Source organism: Microtus pennsylvanicus, chromosome 18, assembly GCF_037038515.1.
Source record: "Microtus pennsylvanicus isolate mMicPen1 chromosome 18, mMicPen1.hap1, whole genome shotgun sequence".
Classification (NCBI taxonomy): Eukaryota; Metazoa; Chordata; class Mammalia; order Rodentia; family Cricetidae; genus Microtus; species Microtus pennsylvanicus.
Window position 1 is genome coordinate 42,925,947 of NC_134596.1, and position 18,274 is coordinate 42,944,220.

General features: G+C 49.3%; 1 protein-coding gene across 5 annotated transcripts; it reads left to right on the forward strand.

Moving 5' to 3' along the window:
- The first annotated feature begins 342 nt into the window (after positions 1-342).
- On the forward strand, positions 343-11,460 carry Ucp3 (uncoupling protein 3). 5 transcript variants are annotated; one of them, XM_075952783.1, is made up of 8 exons: positions 343-461; positions 4,696-4,910; positions 5,316-5,517; positions 5,690-5,890; positions 6,843-6,944; positions 7,325-7,505; positions 9,753-9,843; positions 10,113-11,460. In XM_075952783.1, the coding sequence occupies exons 2-8, from the start codon at positions 4,785-4,787 to the stop codon at positions 10,140-10,142; spliced, it is 933 nt and encodes a 310-aa protein (XP_075808898.1). In that variant the 5' UTR covers positions 343-461; positions 4,696-4,784; the 3' UTR covers positions 10,143-11,460. The 5 variants fall into 5 exon arrangements, with proteins under 5 accessions (XP_075808898.1, XP_075808897.1, XP_075808901.1 ...); XM_075952782.1 differs by having other exon boundaries at positions 10,892-11,460; XM_075952786.1 differs by lacking the exon at positions 9,753-9,843 and adding an exon at positions 9,615-9,691 and having other exon boundaries at positions 10,892-10,974.
- The last annotated feature ends 6,814 nt before the right edge of the window (positions 11,461-18,274 follow it).

Sequence of the window (18,274 nt, forward strand, 5' to 3'; positions counted from 1 at the left end):
TCTAAAATACTAAGCACCCGACGGGCACCAAGAAAGGGTGCTTATCATCATTGCTGTTGGGAAGAAGAGACCCCAGAGAACCCCTGGGTTCTTTGAGAACCTTTGGGCTCTCAAAGGTGACAATGCACACACCACACCCCATCTCCCCTGATCACCAATGTAGCGCTCCTCTTAAAAACCCAAAAGAGCCATGTTAAAGAGCCCCAGGTCCAGGAAGCTAAACCAGATCTGGAACTCCCTGGTCCCCTCCCCGCCCTGCCGCACAGCAGCCCGCCTCTTGTCAAGTGATCGGGCTGTCAACTAGCTTCTCAGAATTAGGTTTCAGGTCAGCTGGTGCCTAAGACCAGTACCGAGCCAGAGGCAACAGAGACAACAGTGAATGGTGAGGAGGGGCCATCGGATCCTGCTGCCACCACTGGAATGGAGCCCCAGGGAGCCCCTTACCTGGGCTAGACTGATAGGTGAGACCCCATACCTTGCCTCAGCTCCCCTTGCCCCCTTTGCCTGCTCTCCCTTCCATAGAAGCTCACAGCCAGGAGTGATTCAATCTAGCCCCACCTGGTCAAGATGGGTCAAGAAGTGCAGCCGTAGGGAAGCTCCCATATCTGTGTGACTCCCCAGGACTCCCCTTTGTGCTACTGGCCCCTCTCTTAGGATTTTACAGATCACAGATGGGCAGTGTCCTCCTTTGGCCCCGGATTTCCGCCCAGAGGACAAACCCCTCTCCAGCACTTGTCCTGGGGCCCTTCCTAGGGAGAGATGATGAGGGCATCTCTGGTCCAGGTGTGGCAGACATTTCTAAAGCCTGTGCTCACTGTACTTGCTGGCATCCTCGGTGCATATGCAAATGCTTGAGAGAACGGGTTAAGCTGAAGGCAGGACGCACTCAGCAAACATAAATGGGCCCTGTAGACTAGAGTATCCCATGGGTTGAGCTGAACGCAGGACGCACTCAGCAAACACAAATGGGCCCTGTAGACTAGAGCATCTCATGCTTTGCGTGCCCTAGCAGGGCCACAGGATGAGGATTGCTCAGAACTTGCACCTCCAGATGGTTTCAACGGTCTGCAGCCCACCAGGATTTTCAAATAACAGCTGAGGCACAGCAAGGAGGAGATTGGGGAGCTCTGACCTCAGGGAGGGTCCTACTGTGTCTGCCTTTCTAACCTTGCCCACGTACTCAAGAATGTCTCCCCGTCCTTTCTATTTCTGATGCACGGCTCAGGGATACTCCTTCAAAAACTTGGCGCACCCAATTGCAAGTTCTTGACCAAGTTCAGGCTTTGGTCTCTTGTGAGCACCTTTCCAACACCATCCTCACTGGTCTGTCTTTAATGCCTGCACCTGCATGCTCCAACCCCCCAGCCCCTCCTCATTCTCCACTAGACTAAGTCTAACCTTGGCATTTGCAGCCCTCTACCAAAGGGTCCTGAGGTCATCTCTGACCTCATTTCCTGTGTCCTCATTTTGGTAAGAATGATTTTTGGGCAGCTGGCCCTCCTTGGACTGTCTTCACAGAGAAGGAGGGAAAGTTGATCTTTTCCCTGCTTTGGAGGCTCCTATGGACCTACAGTTAGTGAGGCAGTGCTACAAGACAGCAGGGTCAAAAGTAGCAGAGAACAAAGTGAGTTGAGAAGGGAAGCCCTGGTTGACAAGGAAGCAAAAACTCCAGAGGAGCACCTGGCCCCAGTAAGGAGAAAACTCCATTAAGTGGTCTCTGCAGGACCTGGCTCAGCACCAGCACCACCACCCCCTCTGTTCCCTCCAGCAGAGGAGTCACTCACGGTGTGACAGTGGCCATACACGGGTCCTTTGCGTGACTCACCTCTGTGTTTCTCTACAAAGCAGAGCAGAACACAGGTTTTTTTCTGCCAGCACCTGAATGGTCCCAAGATAGGCTCATCCCAGGGGCCTCCCCACCTCTGTGTGAGCCTCAGATTCGTGATTGCAAGTCACCCAGCAGCCTAGCTCTCCAGGCAAATCCAAGGCTGGGGGCGAAGAAGAGGCCACCAGATGCCATCAAGAGAGTCAGCTGCTCCCACAGTACATGCCAGGCCTGGGCAGGGAAGCCAGTACCTCCCTGCTGGGAAGGAGCCAGGCCTGGCTGCCCTTCTGTAGAGCAAAGGGGAATGAGGCCTGAGCAAGTGGATGGTGTTTCCTTAACACGCCTGCACAGCTGGTTCCCAGCCAAGTTGGCTTCAAGAGCCCAGGCCTCAGGCCTCACTCTCCAAAGAACTTCCTCCTTGGGCTTCTCTCAATTTACAACTCAGACAGACAAGAAGATGGGGGGAAAGAAGAGCCTGGAGAGCCAAGGTCTGACTGTACCCACCCACATAGACTTTAGCCTGTCTGGGCCTATGACTTTCATCTGATTAGTGGACCTTGATATTCAGCCAGCCTTCTCCAGACATGTATATTTGGTTTTATGAAGCACTCAGTACTGCTTTGAATGCTCAACCAAAGACAGATGACTACGTTGACCATGGATAGTGTAGTAATGACAACTGATGGTTTGGCTATCAGAACAATTAGATTGGAGTTCTGTGACCAGCGGTCAGTCAACCTCTTTTCATCTTAAGCCTCTATTTTCTCACCTGTAAACTGGATTTAGGTACTACCCTGCTTTTTCCAAAGTGATTTTGAACCTGAAATAGGCTGAACACGGGTTTGGACAGCAGGAGCTGTGTACACTGAGCAAGCTAATGTCTCCAAGCTCCCCTTCCTAACAGGAGCTGAAAATCGAGGGAGGTGACATGTATGTGGAAAGCTCCCACTGCAGGGCCCTTACAGCCCAGCAGTCAGCTCCTCCTGCTCTGAGCTTCGCTTATAGCAATGATTCTCAATCTATGGGTCTCAACCCCCACCCCATATCAGATATCCTGCATATCAGGTATTTACCTTATGATTCATAATGGTAGTAAAATTGCACTTATGAAGTAGCAACAAAATAACCTTATGATTGGGGGTCACTACACCTTGAGGAACTGTATGAAAGGGCCGTAGCATTAGGAAGGATGAGAGCCACTACCCTACAGGTTCAGGCCTCTCCTAGACCATTCTTTTCATTATTGCAGCTGCCAAAAACCCTTTTCAAGCCTGGCCTACAGTAATCCTTCTGTACCCCTTACAAGCAAAAGGACAGTCTTCCTCCTCTGGGACCCTCCTCGACAGCTCCTATACTGACCACATCTATACTGACCACAGTTCAGCGTGCACTACAGTTATTTGTGGGCACTGTCTAAACCAGCCCTTATGGTCTGCTGATGATGCTCCATAGGCAGCTCACAGGCGTGAGTTTTTATTCCGGGAATCCAAGCCCTATGGGTGGGTCCCTTTATGTGTGCTGGCCTTTACCAGCTGAATCCCTGGAGTAGCTCAGGGGCATGAGGTGAGGACGGGCTTGGACAGATGTGAGAGAGGAGCTCCCAAAGATGTTGCCATCTGTTTTCTCAACAAAAACATCGCCCCTAGATGGGCGAGGCCCCGTTCTGGAGCCGGTGCATCTGAGGGGGACAGTACAGCAGTAGATGAGGTCGAGGGGTGACTGGTGCCACGAGATGGTTGAAAGTGATACTGAGTTAGCATTTGAGTTCAGGAAAGATCCTCTTTAGAGGTGACATCTTAGGAGAAGTGTGAAGGAAGTGAAGAGGCAGTCTGCAGGTGTCTGAGAGAACTGTATTCCAAACGAATGCAGCTCAAGTGGTGTGAGACCACTGCCCTCAGCCACTGGGAAAGAGAGGGCTCAACAGCAAGAACCTGAGGCCCAGTTCCACCAACAGACCAGTCAGGAAACCCTACAGAGGGAAGCAAAAAAAACTGAGGATTCTTTTATAGAGAGAGGTATATCCAAGCCAAACACAGCAGCGTAGGGATAGAATCCCAGCATTTAAGAACCTGAAGCTGTATGATCTCAGATTCGAGACTGGCCTGGGGAATTTAGTGAAACTTTTGCCTCAAATACATACATACATACATACATACATACATACATACATATACATACATACATACGAGAGCTGGAGAGATGGCTCAGCTGAGGTCCTGAGTTCGATTCCCAGCACCCACATGGTGGTTCACAACCATCTGTAATAGGATCTGATGCCCTCTTCTAGCATGCAGGTATATATACAGAGCACTCATACATAAAATATAAATAATTAAAAAATAACAGGAGAGTGCTAGGGAGGCATTTCATTGGTAGAGGGTTCACCTTACACTAGGCCCTAAGTTCAATACCTACCAAGGAGGCGGGAGGGTTAAGGCGTCCTTTGGGGGGGGGTGGGACCTGGCTTAGTCCAGGATGAATTACTATCTCCAGTCGAAAGTAATGTTTGTCCTGTTTGGGAAAGAGGCATGAGACACCTCAGAAAACTTGACCAGTGAGGAAACAGCAGACACTGTGAGAACAGGGTGCCTGTGGAGTCAGAACCAGGCATGCTGCCTGCCAGACCTCAATTTCCTCAGCCATTCAGTGATGATACCAATGGCCCTGTCTGCTATCCCCTTAATCCTCTGTGACAGGGATTGTTTGGTGTGAAAGACAGGATTTTTATGGGCCAAGTTCAGGCAGCTTAAGTGTGGCAGTACCCAGTCTTCTCACTTTGAAAAGCCCCTTCAGGGTGTTGTGAGATCTCTGGGAGCAGGACAGAGCCAGACAGCCCAGACTCCGTGTGTTCTCTGCCTTATCTCCTGCAGCTGCCTCTGGGAACTGAAGGATTGCCAGGCGACCTTGCTCCTTGAACCTCCATAGGCACCAAAGGAACCAGGCCCAGCCACTCAAGACCATGGTTGGGCTTCAGCCTTCAGAAGTGCCTCCGACAACAGTTGTGAAGTTCCTAGGGGCTGGCATGGCAGCCTGTTTTGCTGACCTCCTCACCTTCCCCCTGGACACTGCCAAGGTCCGCCTGCAGGTGGGTGCCTTTGGCCAGTGGTTGTGATTCATGAGGAAGGTGGAGCTGCTTCTGCGCAGCATCAGCCCAGGTGCCAACTTCCTCACACAGAGTTGGGGGAAGGCCACTCCACACACTGCTTTGGTCCCTACCACCATCCCTCAGGACCAAAATAATCCAAATACCTAGATATGATGTGGCTCTTTACAGCTTACCTACCTCTGCTTTGTAAACCGTAAAGGCTGAAATAAAAGTAAGGCAGTAATGGTGTGGGCTTGGGTGAGCCGCTCTCCATCTACTATAAGATGGAAGGCTAACCAACCGCTCCGGTGTGAGAGTGGCTTTGTGAACTGCACCATCCTGCACACACAGCCCCTCCTTCCCCAGTCACCCATCAGCTCCTCAGGCCCTGCACTTGTCCCTCAGATCCAGGGGGAGAACCCAGGGGTGCAGAGTGTACAGTACCGCGGCGTGCTGGGTACCATCCTGACCATGGTGCGCACTGAGGGTCCCCGGAGCCCCTACAGTGGGTTGGTTGCTGGCCTGCATCGTCAGATGAGCTTTGCCTCCATTCGAATTGGCCTCTACGACTCTGTCAAACAATTCTACACTCCCAAAGGAGAGGACCGTGAGTGCCAGCACCAGGGACACCCAGGGGTGGGTGGGAGCTCAGCTGGCCTGTGGGTCAAGGACATGGAGTGGTCCAACAAGGAGAACTGGATACGGGGAAACTGGTGATAGACACTGGCGGCAAGATTTTGACGGTGTTAAGTGCTCACGGTTCTCTCTGCCATCTCCAGACTCCAGCATCGCCATCAGGATTTTAGCAGGCTGCACCACGGGAGCCATGGCAGTGACCTGTGCCCAGCCCACAGATGTGGTGAAGGTCCGATTTCAAGCCATGATACGCCTGGGAACTGGAGGCGAGAGGAAATACAGAGGGACTATGGATGCCTACAGAACCATTGCCAGGGAGGAAGGAGTCAGGGGCCTGTGGAAAGGTAAACATGGTACCCTTGGGCAGAGCTTTCCTATCCTGAGGACTGAGACAGGGAACCCAGCAAGCAGGAACTCCCAAAGCATGGCTCTCCCAAAGAACACCCAAATACAATACCCCACCTGACACAGGACCTCGAATATTGTTCACCTTACCAGTCCTCCACTGTGTAGGCCAGCCTGAGAGAGACAGAAATGGACACAGGGTGTCCCCTCCTCCTGGGTTTACTGCAGAGGAACTAAGGAAGCCAAGGTGCAGCTTACATCACAGGCAGGGGGTCAGGAGACAGGCCAGAGGTGGGAGAGGCTGAGCTGGATCTAAAAATCACTTGGTCTCAAAGACTAAGATGTAGGGACAGAAGGGGAAAGCCTTCAGAGGACAGAGCAGAAACAGACGCATGGAGGAGCACAGCTGTGGAGCCAGTTGCAGTGAGATGAGTGAGGGGACTTCCTTTGGAATGAAGACCGTAGAGTTCCCTGTGTTTAGCCCTTGGCAAATGCCAGAATCCCTCCTGTGCTTAGACCACCATTCCCATGAATCTTTGCATGAGAAAAATGGCCCTGTGGTGTTTAAGAGTAGGACACCCCTGTCACAGTGCTGCCAGTGTACTCTCTTGCTGGTGTCCCACGCATGCCAAGCCTCCCAGGGTCCTGCCATACATTCTGTCACTGTCCTAGGGACTCAGCCTCCCTCTTCCATGGAAAATTTCCTTTCCTGACTGCTCTGGGTCTCCGGGAGGCATGTTGAAATGTTGACAGAGTGCAAACTATGCTCCAAATGCAGCCAAGCAATGGGCATCTGTTTGTGAAGGTACAGGAGTTTGATAGCTGATAACCACAGAAGGAAAGTGGGATCTACTTGGCTGAGGTGTGGTCCTCTGGCCAAGTCCACTGCTATAGAGCTCAATACCCAAGCTGGAGCATTGCATTCATCAGTCCTCCCTGCCTTCCTAACAGGGACTTGGCCCAACATCACGAGAAACGCCATTGTCAACTGTGCTGAGATGGTGACCTATGACATCATCAAGGAGAAGCTGCTGGACTCTCACCTGTTCACTGGTGAGAGTGGGTAGGGAGACAGGAGTGGGTATCACTCAAGAGGCATCAGGGATCTAAAAAAAAACAGAGCAAGGAGCAGTACCCAGTTCAGGATTATGATGAAGAAAGAGGCCTAGGCTAGAGGCCAGAGCCCTGGGTTCCAGGGCTAGCACCATACTCAGTGTATTTGTGACAGTCACTTGCCTTCTCTGACTTCAGTTTCCTAGAAGAAGAAAAGACTACACAGCTTTCTTACTCAGAAATGAGAGATGCTAGGTTCTAGCTTGTGAAGACTAACCAAGAGCATTGAGTACTGTGCTCCAGGTCAAGGTTGCACTGGAGATGCAAAGCTTACACACCTGCTCCATTCCTGGAATTTGTTCTTCCCTCCCCTTCTACAGACAACTTCCCTTGTCACTTTGTCTCCGCCTTTGGAGCTGGCTTTTGTGCCACAGTGGTGGCCTCCCCAGTGGATGTGGTAAAGACCAGATACATGAATGCTCCCCCAGGCAGGTACCACAGCCCGCTACACTGTATGCTGAAGATGGTGGCGCAGGAGGGCCCCACAGCCTTCTACAAAGGGTAAGCTGTCACCTTCTGCCTCTACCACTCTTTCCAAAAAACTTGAGCTCTCTCTCTTCCTCTCTCTCCTGTCTTCTCTTCTTTGTCCTTTTCTCCCTTTTTTTCTCTGAGTCTCATGAATTTCAGACCAGCCTAGAACTTGCTAAGTAGCCAACAATGACCTTGACATTCTAATTCCCCTTGGCTCCACCTCTGAACCCTGCACACACACCTGGTGCAGGGGTTATACCACCACACCTGGTTTTTGGGGTCTTCTTATCCCAGAAGCCTAAGAAAATGTAGGCCATGACTAGATAAAATTATTGTCTCCAAATACTTTGGGCGGGGGAGATTTTCACCCCTGCTGCCCTGGCCATTCACCACCACACTCATGGCAACGTGAGTGCCATTCTTCCACACCAACACTCAGGCTTCCTGTTCCTGCATGGAAGGATTATCATTATCACCATAACATGTTATGTGTGGTGTGTGTATCGTGAAGTTGGTGCCCTCCTTCAACTTTTACATGGGTTCCATAGTTCAAACTCAGTCCAAGGGTGTGCATCTGTGTGCACAGCACCTTAGCCCATTAGGATGCCTTCCTCAACACCTGTATAATCTAATCTCAGCCACCCTTGCCGACTAGTCCAAATGCCACCTCCTCCCTCACACGTGTTTCCCTCCTCTCCCCGAACATCAGTAGTACTATTTGATCTACTTCTAGTAAAATTTCACCTCCTACAAATTCATCTTCATGCTCCTTGGAGCTGAGGCCAGTGACTCATCCATTTTTATCATCTGAAGATCCAAACACAGAGCAAGCATGCAATAGTGTGGGTTGCTCATCTTCATCCTGAAAACCAAGTCCCTACGTTGAGCCTCGTATGAGGTACTTTATGTAGGGCTTTGCTACAGCCCTCTGAATTGGGTAGTAGTCCCCACAATGCGCTTCAAAATGGAGGCCCCAACACTAAGGCCACACCCTATCCCACTGGTAAGGTCTTTGCTTGGCTCCCACATTGTTGCCTTCAGCTAGTATTTTCTGGTGTGTGATGTTTAGTTGAGCGCAGCAGACCAGCAGAAGCCACAGAGGTTCTCATGTCTGGAAATGGCGTACTCAACCTGCTACCCAACACGGTTCACCTGAGTGTTTTCAGCTTGTGACTCAGTTTATTCTATCACTTGACAAATGTTTATTGAACATTGTGTGTGTGCCAGGATCTGCCCTATGCCTCCCTCAGAGAATCATAGACAAGGTGCTGGCACACCCCGCTTTACTGTCCTTACTTCTAAGACAAGGCACCTGAAGTTGGAGCAGCTAGGATTTTAGCCCAGGTTTGGCTTGACTCTGGTGTGTGGATAATATTGCCACAGTGATATAATCCTTATATGAAGGTTCAAGAACAGCCATGACAAGCTGGTTAAAGTAGGGCTTGCCTTGAGTTCAAGTCCAGCCAGAACTACATAGTAAAGCCTTCCCATACCCTTCCCAACACAGGAAATGCCATGGTACTTGGCTGCCATGCCCAGATGAATCCTACAGCACGAAGAGCAGCCCTTCAGACTGGAAAGACAATCCAAACCAAGGGGACAGCAATGTGTTTAAAGGGACAGAAGAGGGCCTGGCATCCCCAGGGCATGATAACTTGATCCCACAGAACCCAGGGGGACCGAGAGGGAGCAATTGGACAGTGACTGAGCTGAGGGACCAGAGGCCAGGATCGTCCCCGCTTCTGAGAAGCAGGGTCAGATGGACCTCTCCCCCGGGTAGTGGCTGAGCAGAGCTTTCTGGAAACGAACTGATTTCTGGTGCCATGGTCCCTCCACCCTGCCCCACATCTACTTCTTGATGTCCTAGCCTGGGCTTTCTCTGGGTGGAAATATGCATGTAAATGAGCCTAAAGCCCCTAGCGTCAGGATGAGTTGGGTCACACAGTGTGCCTCAACCCTACAGCACTACTTACCAACTTTGTGGTTTGAGGCCTCTCTGGCCTCAGTTTTTAACAAAGGGCAAGCAGCCAGCAGAGTGAGCCCACAGACCTCTGAGAATTAACTTCCAAACACAGTAACCTGCCTTAATGATAGCTATTGTTCCTTTTCTGATTCCAACTCCTGCCTAAATTCCCTCAGCAGTGACATCAAGGCCAAAACGGATCTCAGAAAAGAATTGTGACAAGCAGCCTTCAGATAGCATGGAGACAGCACAGGTAGGTGTGTCTGTGCCTCCTAGCCCGGTCCTCTTCACGAGGTAGTTGTTTCTCTCCTCAGATTTATGCCCTCCTTTCTGCGTTTGGGAGCCTGGAATGTGATGATGTTTGTAACCTACGAGCAGCTGAAACGGGCCTTGATGAAAGTTCAGGTATTGCGAGAATCTCCATTTTGAACAAGGCAAATGGGCCACTTGTTGCTTTCCTCATAAGAGGCTACCTAGAATAGAATCAAACCGCAGCTCTCTGCCTGGTGGGCCCAGCAAACTCAGGGGATCATGGCCCCAAAAGAACTCTGTGCTCCTTTCTGACTTGAGAAACTGAACTAAAAGAGGAGGCAAGTTTCAGCCTTCCGTGTTTTTTCCTAAAACATATTTGTTTTTCACTGACCTGATGGGAATTAAATTATATTAATTTTTAGAACCCTTCCGGTTTGATGCCTAACATTTAGGCAAGAGAAAACAACATCAGATTCCTTTGGACAAAAGGGAGATTTGCCAGCTTCCCTCAAATGTAGGATTAGACGATGAATAAAAAAACAGGAAAGGTTGCAAGCTTTGGGAAGATCAGCTCACTGGATACCCCAGGGATAGTTGCACTTCACTACAGGCTGCAGTCACCCAGGCACATCTGCCCTTCTGTACTGAATCTGCCAAGGACTCCAGTAGGATGCTGGGGAAAATGAGAAAGGAAGAAGAAAGCATTGAGTCCATACAAGCGAGGCTGACTGGGCCCACCCAGGACACTGGAGGACTGAGGATGTACGGTGGATCACAGCCCCTCCCTATCTACCTCAGGGTTTTGGGAGGATCAAGAGAGAAGCAGGGCATGGAAGCACTTTATAAAAACAATGCCCGTCTGCAGTTGTAAAGTGAAGACAGTGGTTTAGGAGAGGTTTTGTCCAGAGAGGAAGCCTGAGGAAAATGCATTTGTTGTGGTAAGGCCATCTACACCAGCATGGGGAGGACCACGGATGACGGAAGCCGTGGGAACCTGCTGTCTGGTGACCTCAGAGGGCTGTGGGTCAGGACCCACAATCTTTATAAAATTGTTATGCCTCAATAAAAGGAATTCCCACCTTAAGGAAAATAAGAACGACTGCTTTCCAGCCTTCTCTCAAGTCCTGTTTGTTGGGGTGGCAACAGACCCAATTCCACCCTCCTAGACTTCCTTCTTCTCTCTCACTGCCTTTGCCTACAGAGACAATGCTGTATCTGGAAAGCTTTCAGCCTTTCATCTACAAAAGGGAGGGCTGAGTACAGGACCAATTTCCAAGCTTAAGACTGCACATCTGGCAACAAAAACGGCTCAGTGGGTCCAATCCGCAGGACCCACATGGTGGAAGGAGAGAACTCACTCTTGCAAGTTGTCATCTGACCACCACACAGGCACCCACGCATGCATGTGAATGTACATATGTACAAACACAACAAACAGAGGAATGAGTAGAAAGAAAAGTTTAACTGCACATGGCGGTTTGAAGGAGATGTCCCCCAGATGCCTCAGACATTTGAATACTTGGTCCCCAGTTGTTAGTGGCTGTTTGGGGAAGTTTAGAAGATGGGACCTTGCTGGAAGAAATGTGTCAATGGGGACTGGCTTTGAGAGTCCAAAGACTCGTGCCATTCCCAGTTTTTCTATTTCCTGTTTTCAATTTGACATGTGAGTTCTCGGTGGCTGCTCCAGCCACTGTACCTGCTGCCAGACCTCCTTGCCAAGATGGACGCTTTCTCTCTGGAACTGTCAGCCCCAAATAAAACTTCCTTCTCTAAGCAACTGCCTTGGTCATGGTGTTTTATCACAGCCATAGAAAAGTAACTCAGACAGTGCACATCTTTCAAGCTGTGTCTTACACTGTCACACATGTGATATATAATGTCTCATCTTGCTTCTCCGGAGCTTGGTTGGCTCTGATGGAAGTCAGAAGAGGCTCCATGCTGGAGATGGACTCACCTGCTAGAGCACTTTCCTAACACACACATCCCAGAGTGTGACCCTCAGCACCATATAAACCAGACGTGGTGACACTCTCCTGTGATCCCAGCACACAAGAGGTAGAGGAAGGAGTGGATCAGGAGTTCAAGGTCACCCTGAGACTTGGTCTGGAAAAGAAAAAAGAAAGAGCAGAATCAGTCTCCAAGCCTCATCCTACCTCACTGGACTAGCCACAGAGAGCCTTTGCTTCTCTGTGTCAGTGACACCCATGCCCCACTAGAAACACCTTGCAGGGGAGGAGATCAGAAAGATGGCTCAGAAATTAAGAGCACAAGTTGCTCTTGCAGAAGACCAGAGTTCCTAACACTCACACGGCAGGCAGCCCATAAATGCCTGTAACTCTGGGTCCAAGGGAACTGACCCCACCCCCTATCCTCCTCTGGCACTGCACACACACACACACACACACACACACACACACACACACACACACTCACAGAGGTCCACCTTCCTCTGTGCACTGCACACACACACACACACACTCACAGAGGTCCACCTTCCTCTGTGCACTGCACACACACACACACACACACAGGTCCACCTTCCTCTGTGCACTGCGCACACACACACACACACACACACACACACACACACACACACACTCACAGAGGTCCACCTTCCTCTGTGCACTGCACACACACACACACTCACAGAGGTCCACCTTCCTCTGTGCACTGCACACACACACACACACACACACACTCACAGAGGTCCACCTTCCTCTGTGCACTGCACACACACACACACACACACACACACTCACAGAGGTCCACCTTCCTCTGTGCACTGCACACACACACACACACACTCACAGAGGTCCACCTTCCTCTGTGCACTGCACACACACACACACACACACAGAGGTCCACCTTCCTCTGTGCACTGCACACACACACACACTCACAGAGGTCCACCTTCCTCTGTGCACTGCACACACACACACACACACACACAGAGGTCCACCTTCCTCTGTGCACTGCACACACACACACACACACACACACACACAGAGGTCCACCTTCCTCTGTGCACTGCACACACACACACACACACACAGGTCCACCTTCCTCTGTGCACTGCACACACACACACACACACACACACACACAGGTCCACCTTCCTCTGTGCACTGCACACACACACACACACACACAGGTCCACCTTCCTCTGTGCACTGCACACACACACACACACACACTCACAGAGGTCCACCTTCCTCTGAGCACTGCACACACACACACACACACACACACACACTCACAGAGGTCCACCTTCCTCTGTGCACTGCACACACACACACACACACACACACACACACACACACACAGAGGTCCACCTTCCTCTGTGCACTGCACACACACACACACACACACACACACACACACACACACAGAGGTCCACCTTCCTCTGTGCACTGCACACACACACACACACACACAGAGGTCCACCTTCCTCTGTGCACTGCACACACACACACACACACTCACAGAGGTCCACCTTCCTCTGTGCACTGCACACACACACACACACACACACTCACAGAGGTCCACCTTCCTCTGTGCACTGCACACACACACACACACACACACACACTCACAGAGGTCCACCTTCCTCTGTGCACTGCACACACACACACACACACACACACACACACACTCACTCACAAAGGTCCACCTTCCTCTGGGCTGAGATCTTTCACAAACACTTTGTTTGTTTGCTCCTCCTCCCCTGCTCTTCTGTCCATGTTTTCCCTACAGCTCGGGCCCCTTTACCACCACCACGTCACCTGATTCAATTGCCCATCTCCCCACATCCCTTCCTTAAACCTTTTCTCCTGTCATGGTCTGGTTTCTCCTTTCTATCTTACTGCTACCCCACCCACCCATCCCTCCACCCCACATGCACAAATACGAATCCAGGCACACACACTGGAAGTTAGACTCTATTGTGTATATAAACAACTGGGCATTTGAAGATGAATCAAGGTCTTTCTGGGTAGCCATGGGATATCAAAAGCAGCCAAGGTTCCCATGACAACATATGGGGGAGTCCTGAGAGAAGTATTTGTACAACTGACAGCTCCTACAGTCTCCACAAAAATGGTTGGATCAAAGCAGTTGTGTCTCCACACACACACACACGCATACCCTACACACATACCCACCCCCCACACACACCCTACACACACCATTACCACATGCTTAACTTCAATAGTAACAGCAACATGGCTCACATGTCTACTGGACTCAGGAACAGCAGAATAATTCCAACTGGGCTCTGATCTCTGCCTTCTTTGGGGAAGACGTGGGGTTTGCTCCGAGGTCACTACCACTACAGCCAACATAGGAGAAGTGTTTGGCAGCTATTGATCAAGTAGCTGAATGCCTGCCCCCAGTAGCTTCAGCCATTAGAAGAAGAGAACCAAACTGGTGGCTCAGCTACAGTCTTTGCTTCTTATTTTCAGTCAAACCCAGGCTATGTAAAACCTGTCTCTAAAAGAAGTATGTGGTGATGAGATGGCTCAGTCAGTAAGGTGCTCTGTGACAAAATCATGGAGACCTGAGTTTGAATCTCCTGCACTTCTGCAATTGCATAATTTCAATGCCGAGGAGGTAGACACAAGAGGATGCCTGGTCTTCAATGACCAGACTGACTAGTCAAATCAGTGAGACCCTGTCTCAAAACTAAGACAGACAAACATGGTAGCACATGCCTTAATGCACTTGGGAGGCAGAGACAGGGAGATCTTTGAGTCTGAGGCCACCTGGTCTACATACCAAGTTCTAGGCCAGACAAGGCTATGAAGTGAGAACCTGTCTCAAAAACGGGAAAAAAAAATTTAAAGATGGAGAACAGCCCCCCGCCCCATGACTGTCTCCTACTTGCTCACAAGGGCTCCATTTTCTCCATATTCTAATCAGTGCATATTACTTTTGGGGGTTTGAAATAATAGCCATCTTGGTAAGTATGAGGTAGCACCCCATCATGGTTTTGGTTTGGATTTCCTTAACGACTAGTGTTGTTAGTCATCTTTCCAACTCTGTCCCAAAATGCCCGGAATAAATCAACTTTATGAGGAGGTGTCTCATAGGCTTCCACTCACTCACTTGGCCCAGGTGTTCTGGAGGCCGGTGGTGATGCAGAGGCACGTAGCATCAAGGAAGGAGAGATGTAGATAGATAGATGATAGGCAGACAAAAAGTTAGATAAGTAGATAGATAGATGATAGATAGATAGATAGATAGATAGATAGATAGATAGATAGATGGTAGATAGAAAGAAGATAGATAGATGGATAGATGATGGATAGATAGATAGATAGATAGATAGATAGATAGATAGATAGATAGATAATAGATAGAGAGATCATAGATAGATGATAGGTAGATGATAGATAGAGATAGATAGATAGAGATAGATAGATAGATAGATAGATAGATAGATAGATAGATCAGTAGACAGACAGAAAGAAACTGAGTCTTTGTATAACCTTGCTGCCTCAGCCTCTCAAATGCTTGACCAAAAGTGTGAGTCCCCACAAGCTGCTTTGCCATTTGGCTCAACTCTTTGATAGGAAATCTTTCATCAACAATTGTCAAAGTCTAATTTTAGTATCTTAGCAGCTTCCTAAACAAAGAACTCATATGTTTCAAAACACTGGCAAAGGACAAGTATGGAGTACAAAGAGATTTTGAGAAGCAGAATTCCATGTCCACATCATAATAAAAATATAACTTCACAAGTAAGAACAACTCAGTTTTTTCCCCGAGTCTCCTATACTGTGGAGGGAGGCTTCCTTGATTTAAACCCTGCAACCTGCAGTAGAGATCTAAATGAAGTTACATGTTGGAGCTGACAAGACAGCTTAGCAGGTACGTGCACTTACAGCCCGCTTTGACTTTGGCAGGCATACCACACTCTGTGCACCCTACAACTTATTATGTAATTTTTAAAAATTAAAAACCTCCAAAAACAAAACTAAGTTGCTTCCTGCTTGTTGCCATGGCTCCTTTCCCCTTTGAATCCAGTCCATCTGAATAGGATTCCTTTGTGTATCATTCTCCAGTGTGACACCTGCAAGTCGGAGTTCTATTTTATTGCCCAAAGATTTAAAACTTCAAAAACTAGCAGACAGCCGGGCGGTGGTGGCACACGCCTTTAATCCCAGCACTCGGGAGGCAGAGGCAGGCGGATCTCTGTGAGTTCGAGGCCAGCCTGGTCTACAAGAGCTAGTTCCAGGACAGGAACCAAAAATAACTACGGAGAAACCCTGTCTCGAAAAATCTAAAAAAAAACTAGCAGACATATTTTAAGATTAGCATAATTTTCTAACATATTTTGTTATTAATTTTTGTTCAAGACAGGGTCTCCCTGTGCAGCCCTGGCTGTCCTCGAACTCTCTCTGCAGACCAGGCTGGCCTCGTACTCAGAGATCCGTCTGCGTTTGCCTCCAAGTGCTGGGATTAAGGTTGTGTGCACCACCACTGCCCAGCTAGTAGTTTGTAAAGAAACCAACTTTTGCCAGACAAGAGGCATATGCTTATAATCCCAGCAATGGGGAAGCCAAGGCAAGATGTTTGCCTCAAGTTCATGGCTAACCTGCACTACATGACCAGTACTAGGCCAGTTAGGGCTTCACAGCAAGACCCTGTCTTAGACTAAGGAAGAAAAATTAATTCAACTTTAAACAAGATGTGGTGGCAGCATTTGGGAGGCTGAGGCGGCATGACCATCAATTAAGGAACATCATGGGCTACGTATTGAGACATGGTTTTAACAGATTTTTTTGTTTGTTTTGCAACTTTATGTATATATTCACCAAATTTTCTTGACTTAAGTACAATTGCCAGGCTGTAGTGGACAAGGAGAAAAAGAATCAGATAATGTCGAGGAGAGGAATTGACAACATCTACTCAATATTTTTCACAAGAATTACCAGATACTTTGGAAATGTTTGACTTTCTCATGCTGATGTTTATTAATTTCAATTAATATTTTCAATTTTCTCTGTCATTTGTGTGTTTTTGACAATCTTTTGAACTTTACAAAAGAAAAAAGAGAGAGATAATCTCTAGGAGAGATAATCTCGGAATCCATCCGAAGGACAGTAGGATGTCTTTGGCATTGAAATTCTCTCTTTCTAACTAGCAGAACAAGACCCCGGTGTGCAGGCTTTTGGATCCATCTGGATCTCCCTCTCTACCACAGATTCGCCAAGAACACTGGCAGTCTCTTCACCACAGGTGGAGTCAGAACCCAAGGCAAAAGCTGAAATCCAGGTGTCTCCAGCCAGGTGACTCTAGAGGTGATTCCAGCCACCATTATCCCCTGGCATCTACTTCCTGCAGTAGTAGTTATCCAGCCCCTCCCAGCTCAAGCCCCCTCAGCATCCCTGCAATAATTCCTACTTATTGGAGGGGTGGGGGGAAAGCGGCACATTATATACCTGGTTCCCAAGTGGCCAGAGTTTAACCCAGAGTGTGCCACTATGTGGCATTACGAAAATTATTTAATCTCTCTGGATTTGGTTTTGTTGTGGAGTATCCACTAGGGAAGATGGTTCATACCGATTACTACCCAGCTTTATCCCAGTGCAGCACAGAACCATTCTCTGGGTGAGCTTTTAAGCTCAAAAATGGTTCGGAGTTGGCATACTTCAGTTTACAAAACTAGCTAGAAGCTGAGCGACAGAAGCCAAAAGGCAAGGTTAGCGCATTTAGAGACTTTTGAAGAACTGTGGATTTTGATGGATTAGACCTTTATGTTCATTTTTGGCAGATGGTGCTCTTTGTGTGTTGAGTTTTAGAACCTGAATGGTACTTCCATCATGGAGTCAGTTGTGCTAAGGTCTGAGGGCTTACAAAGGTCGGAGGCCTGCTACAGTTTCCTGCTCTGGAAAACAAAGGTTAACAACAGCCTGAAGGGGTTAAATGAGGTGTCCACGCCTACCTGGTGCATAGCAATTGCTTTCTACAAGGGTTCACTCAACCCTCTCCTCCCACTGCACTTTCCACAGCAAACCAAACCTACTTGAGCCTCTGTTTCAGAATATTCAGGCCCTTGGTTCCGGCTTCCTGCTCTTAGGGCGCCTAACTAACTCCTTGGCAAGAAAAAGAGAGTTCCACGCCCTGATCTAACTTCTTTGAATCAAATCTTTGGGCAGACACGAATGAAAACAAAAGAAGAAACGCTGGTGCGTACCAAAAGCAGGGACACAGTCCAAAGATAAATTGAGACGCTTCCTCCCATAATGCCCGTTAGTCCGGACTCAGGGCTCAAGTATTATTTTTATGTCTGTCACCCTTGCATGACCATTATCTAACTGAGGTCCGGTCCACCTGCTGAGTCTTTCCCGGGCTGGGACTGCAGCAGGCTGGGCTCTGCCCTGCCTTCTTCCTTGCGGGGCGCAGGCCTGGATTCGGACCGCACAGAGATGGGGAGGCCGGGTGCCCTCGCCCCACCCCAGCCGTTGGGCACCCGGGTCCCCAGGGAGCGGCAGAAGGCGGGAACGTCAGCCTCACCCCACCGCCGCGCCCGGGTTGGTTCCGGTCCCTGGAGCCCGCGCCCCGCCCGGTCCGCAGGTGGCTT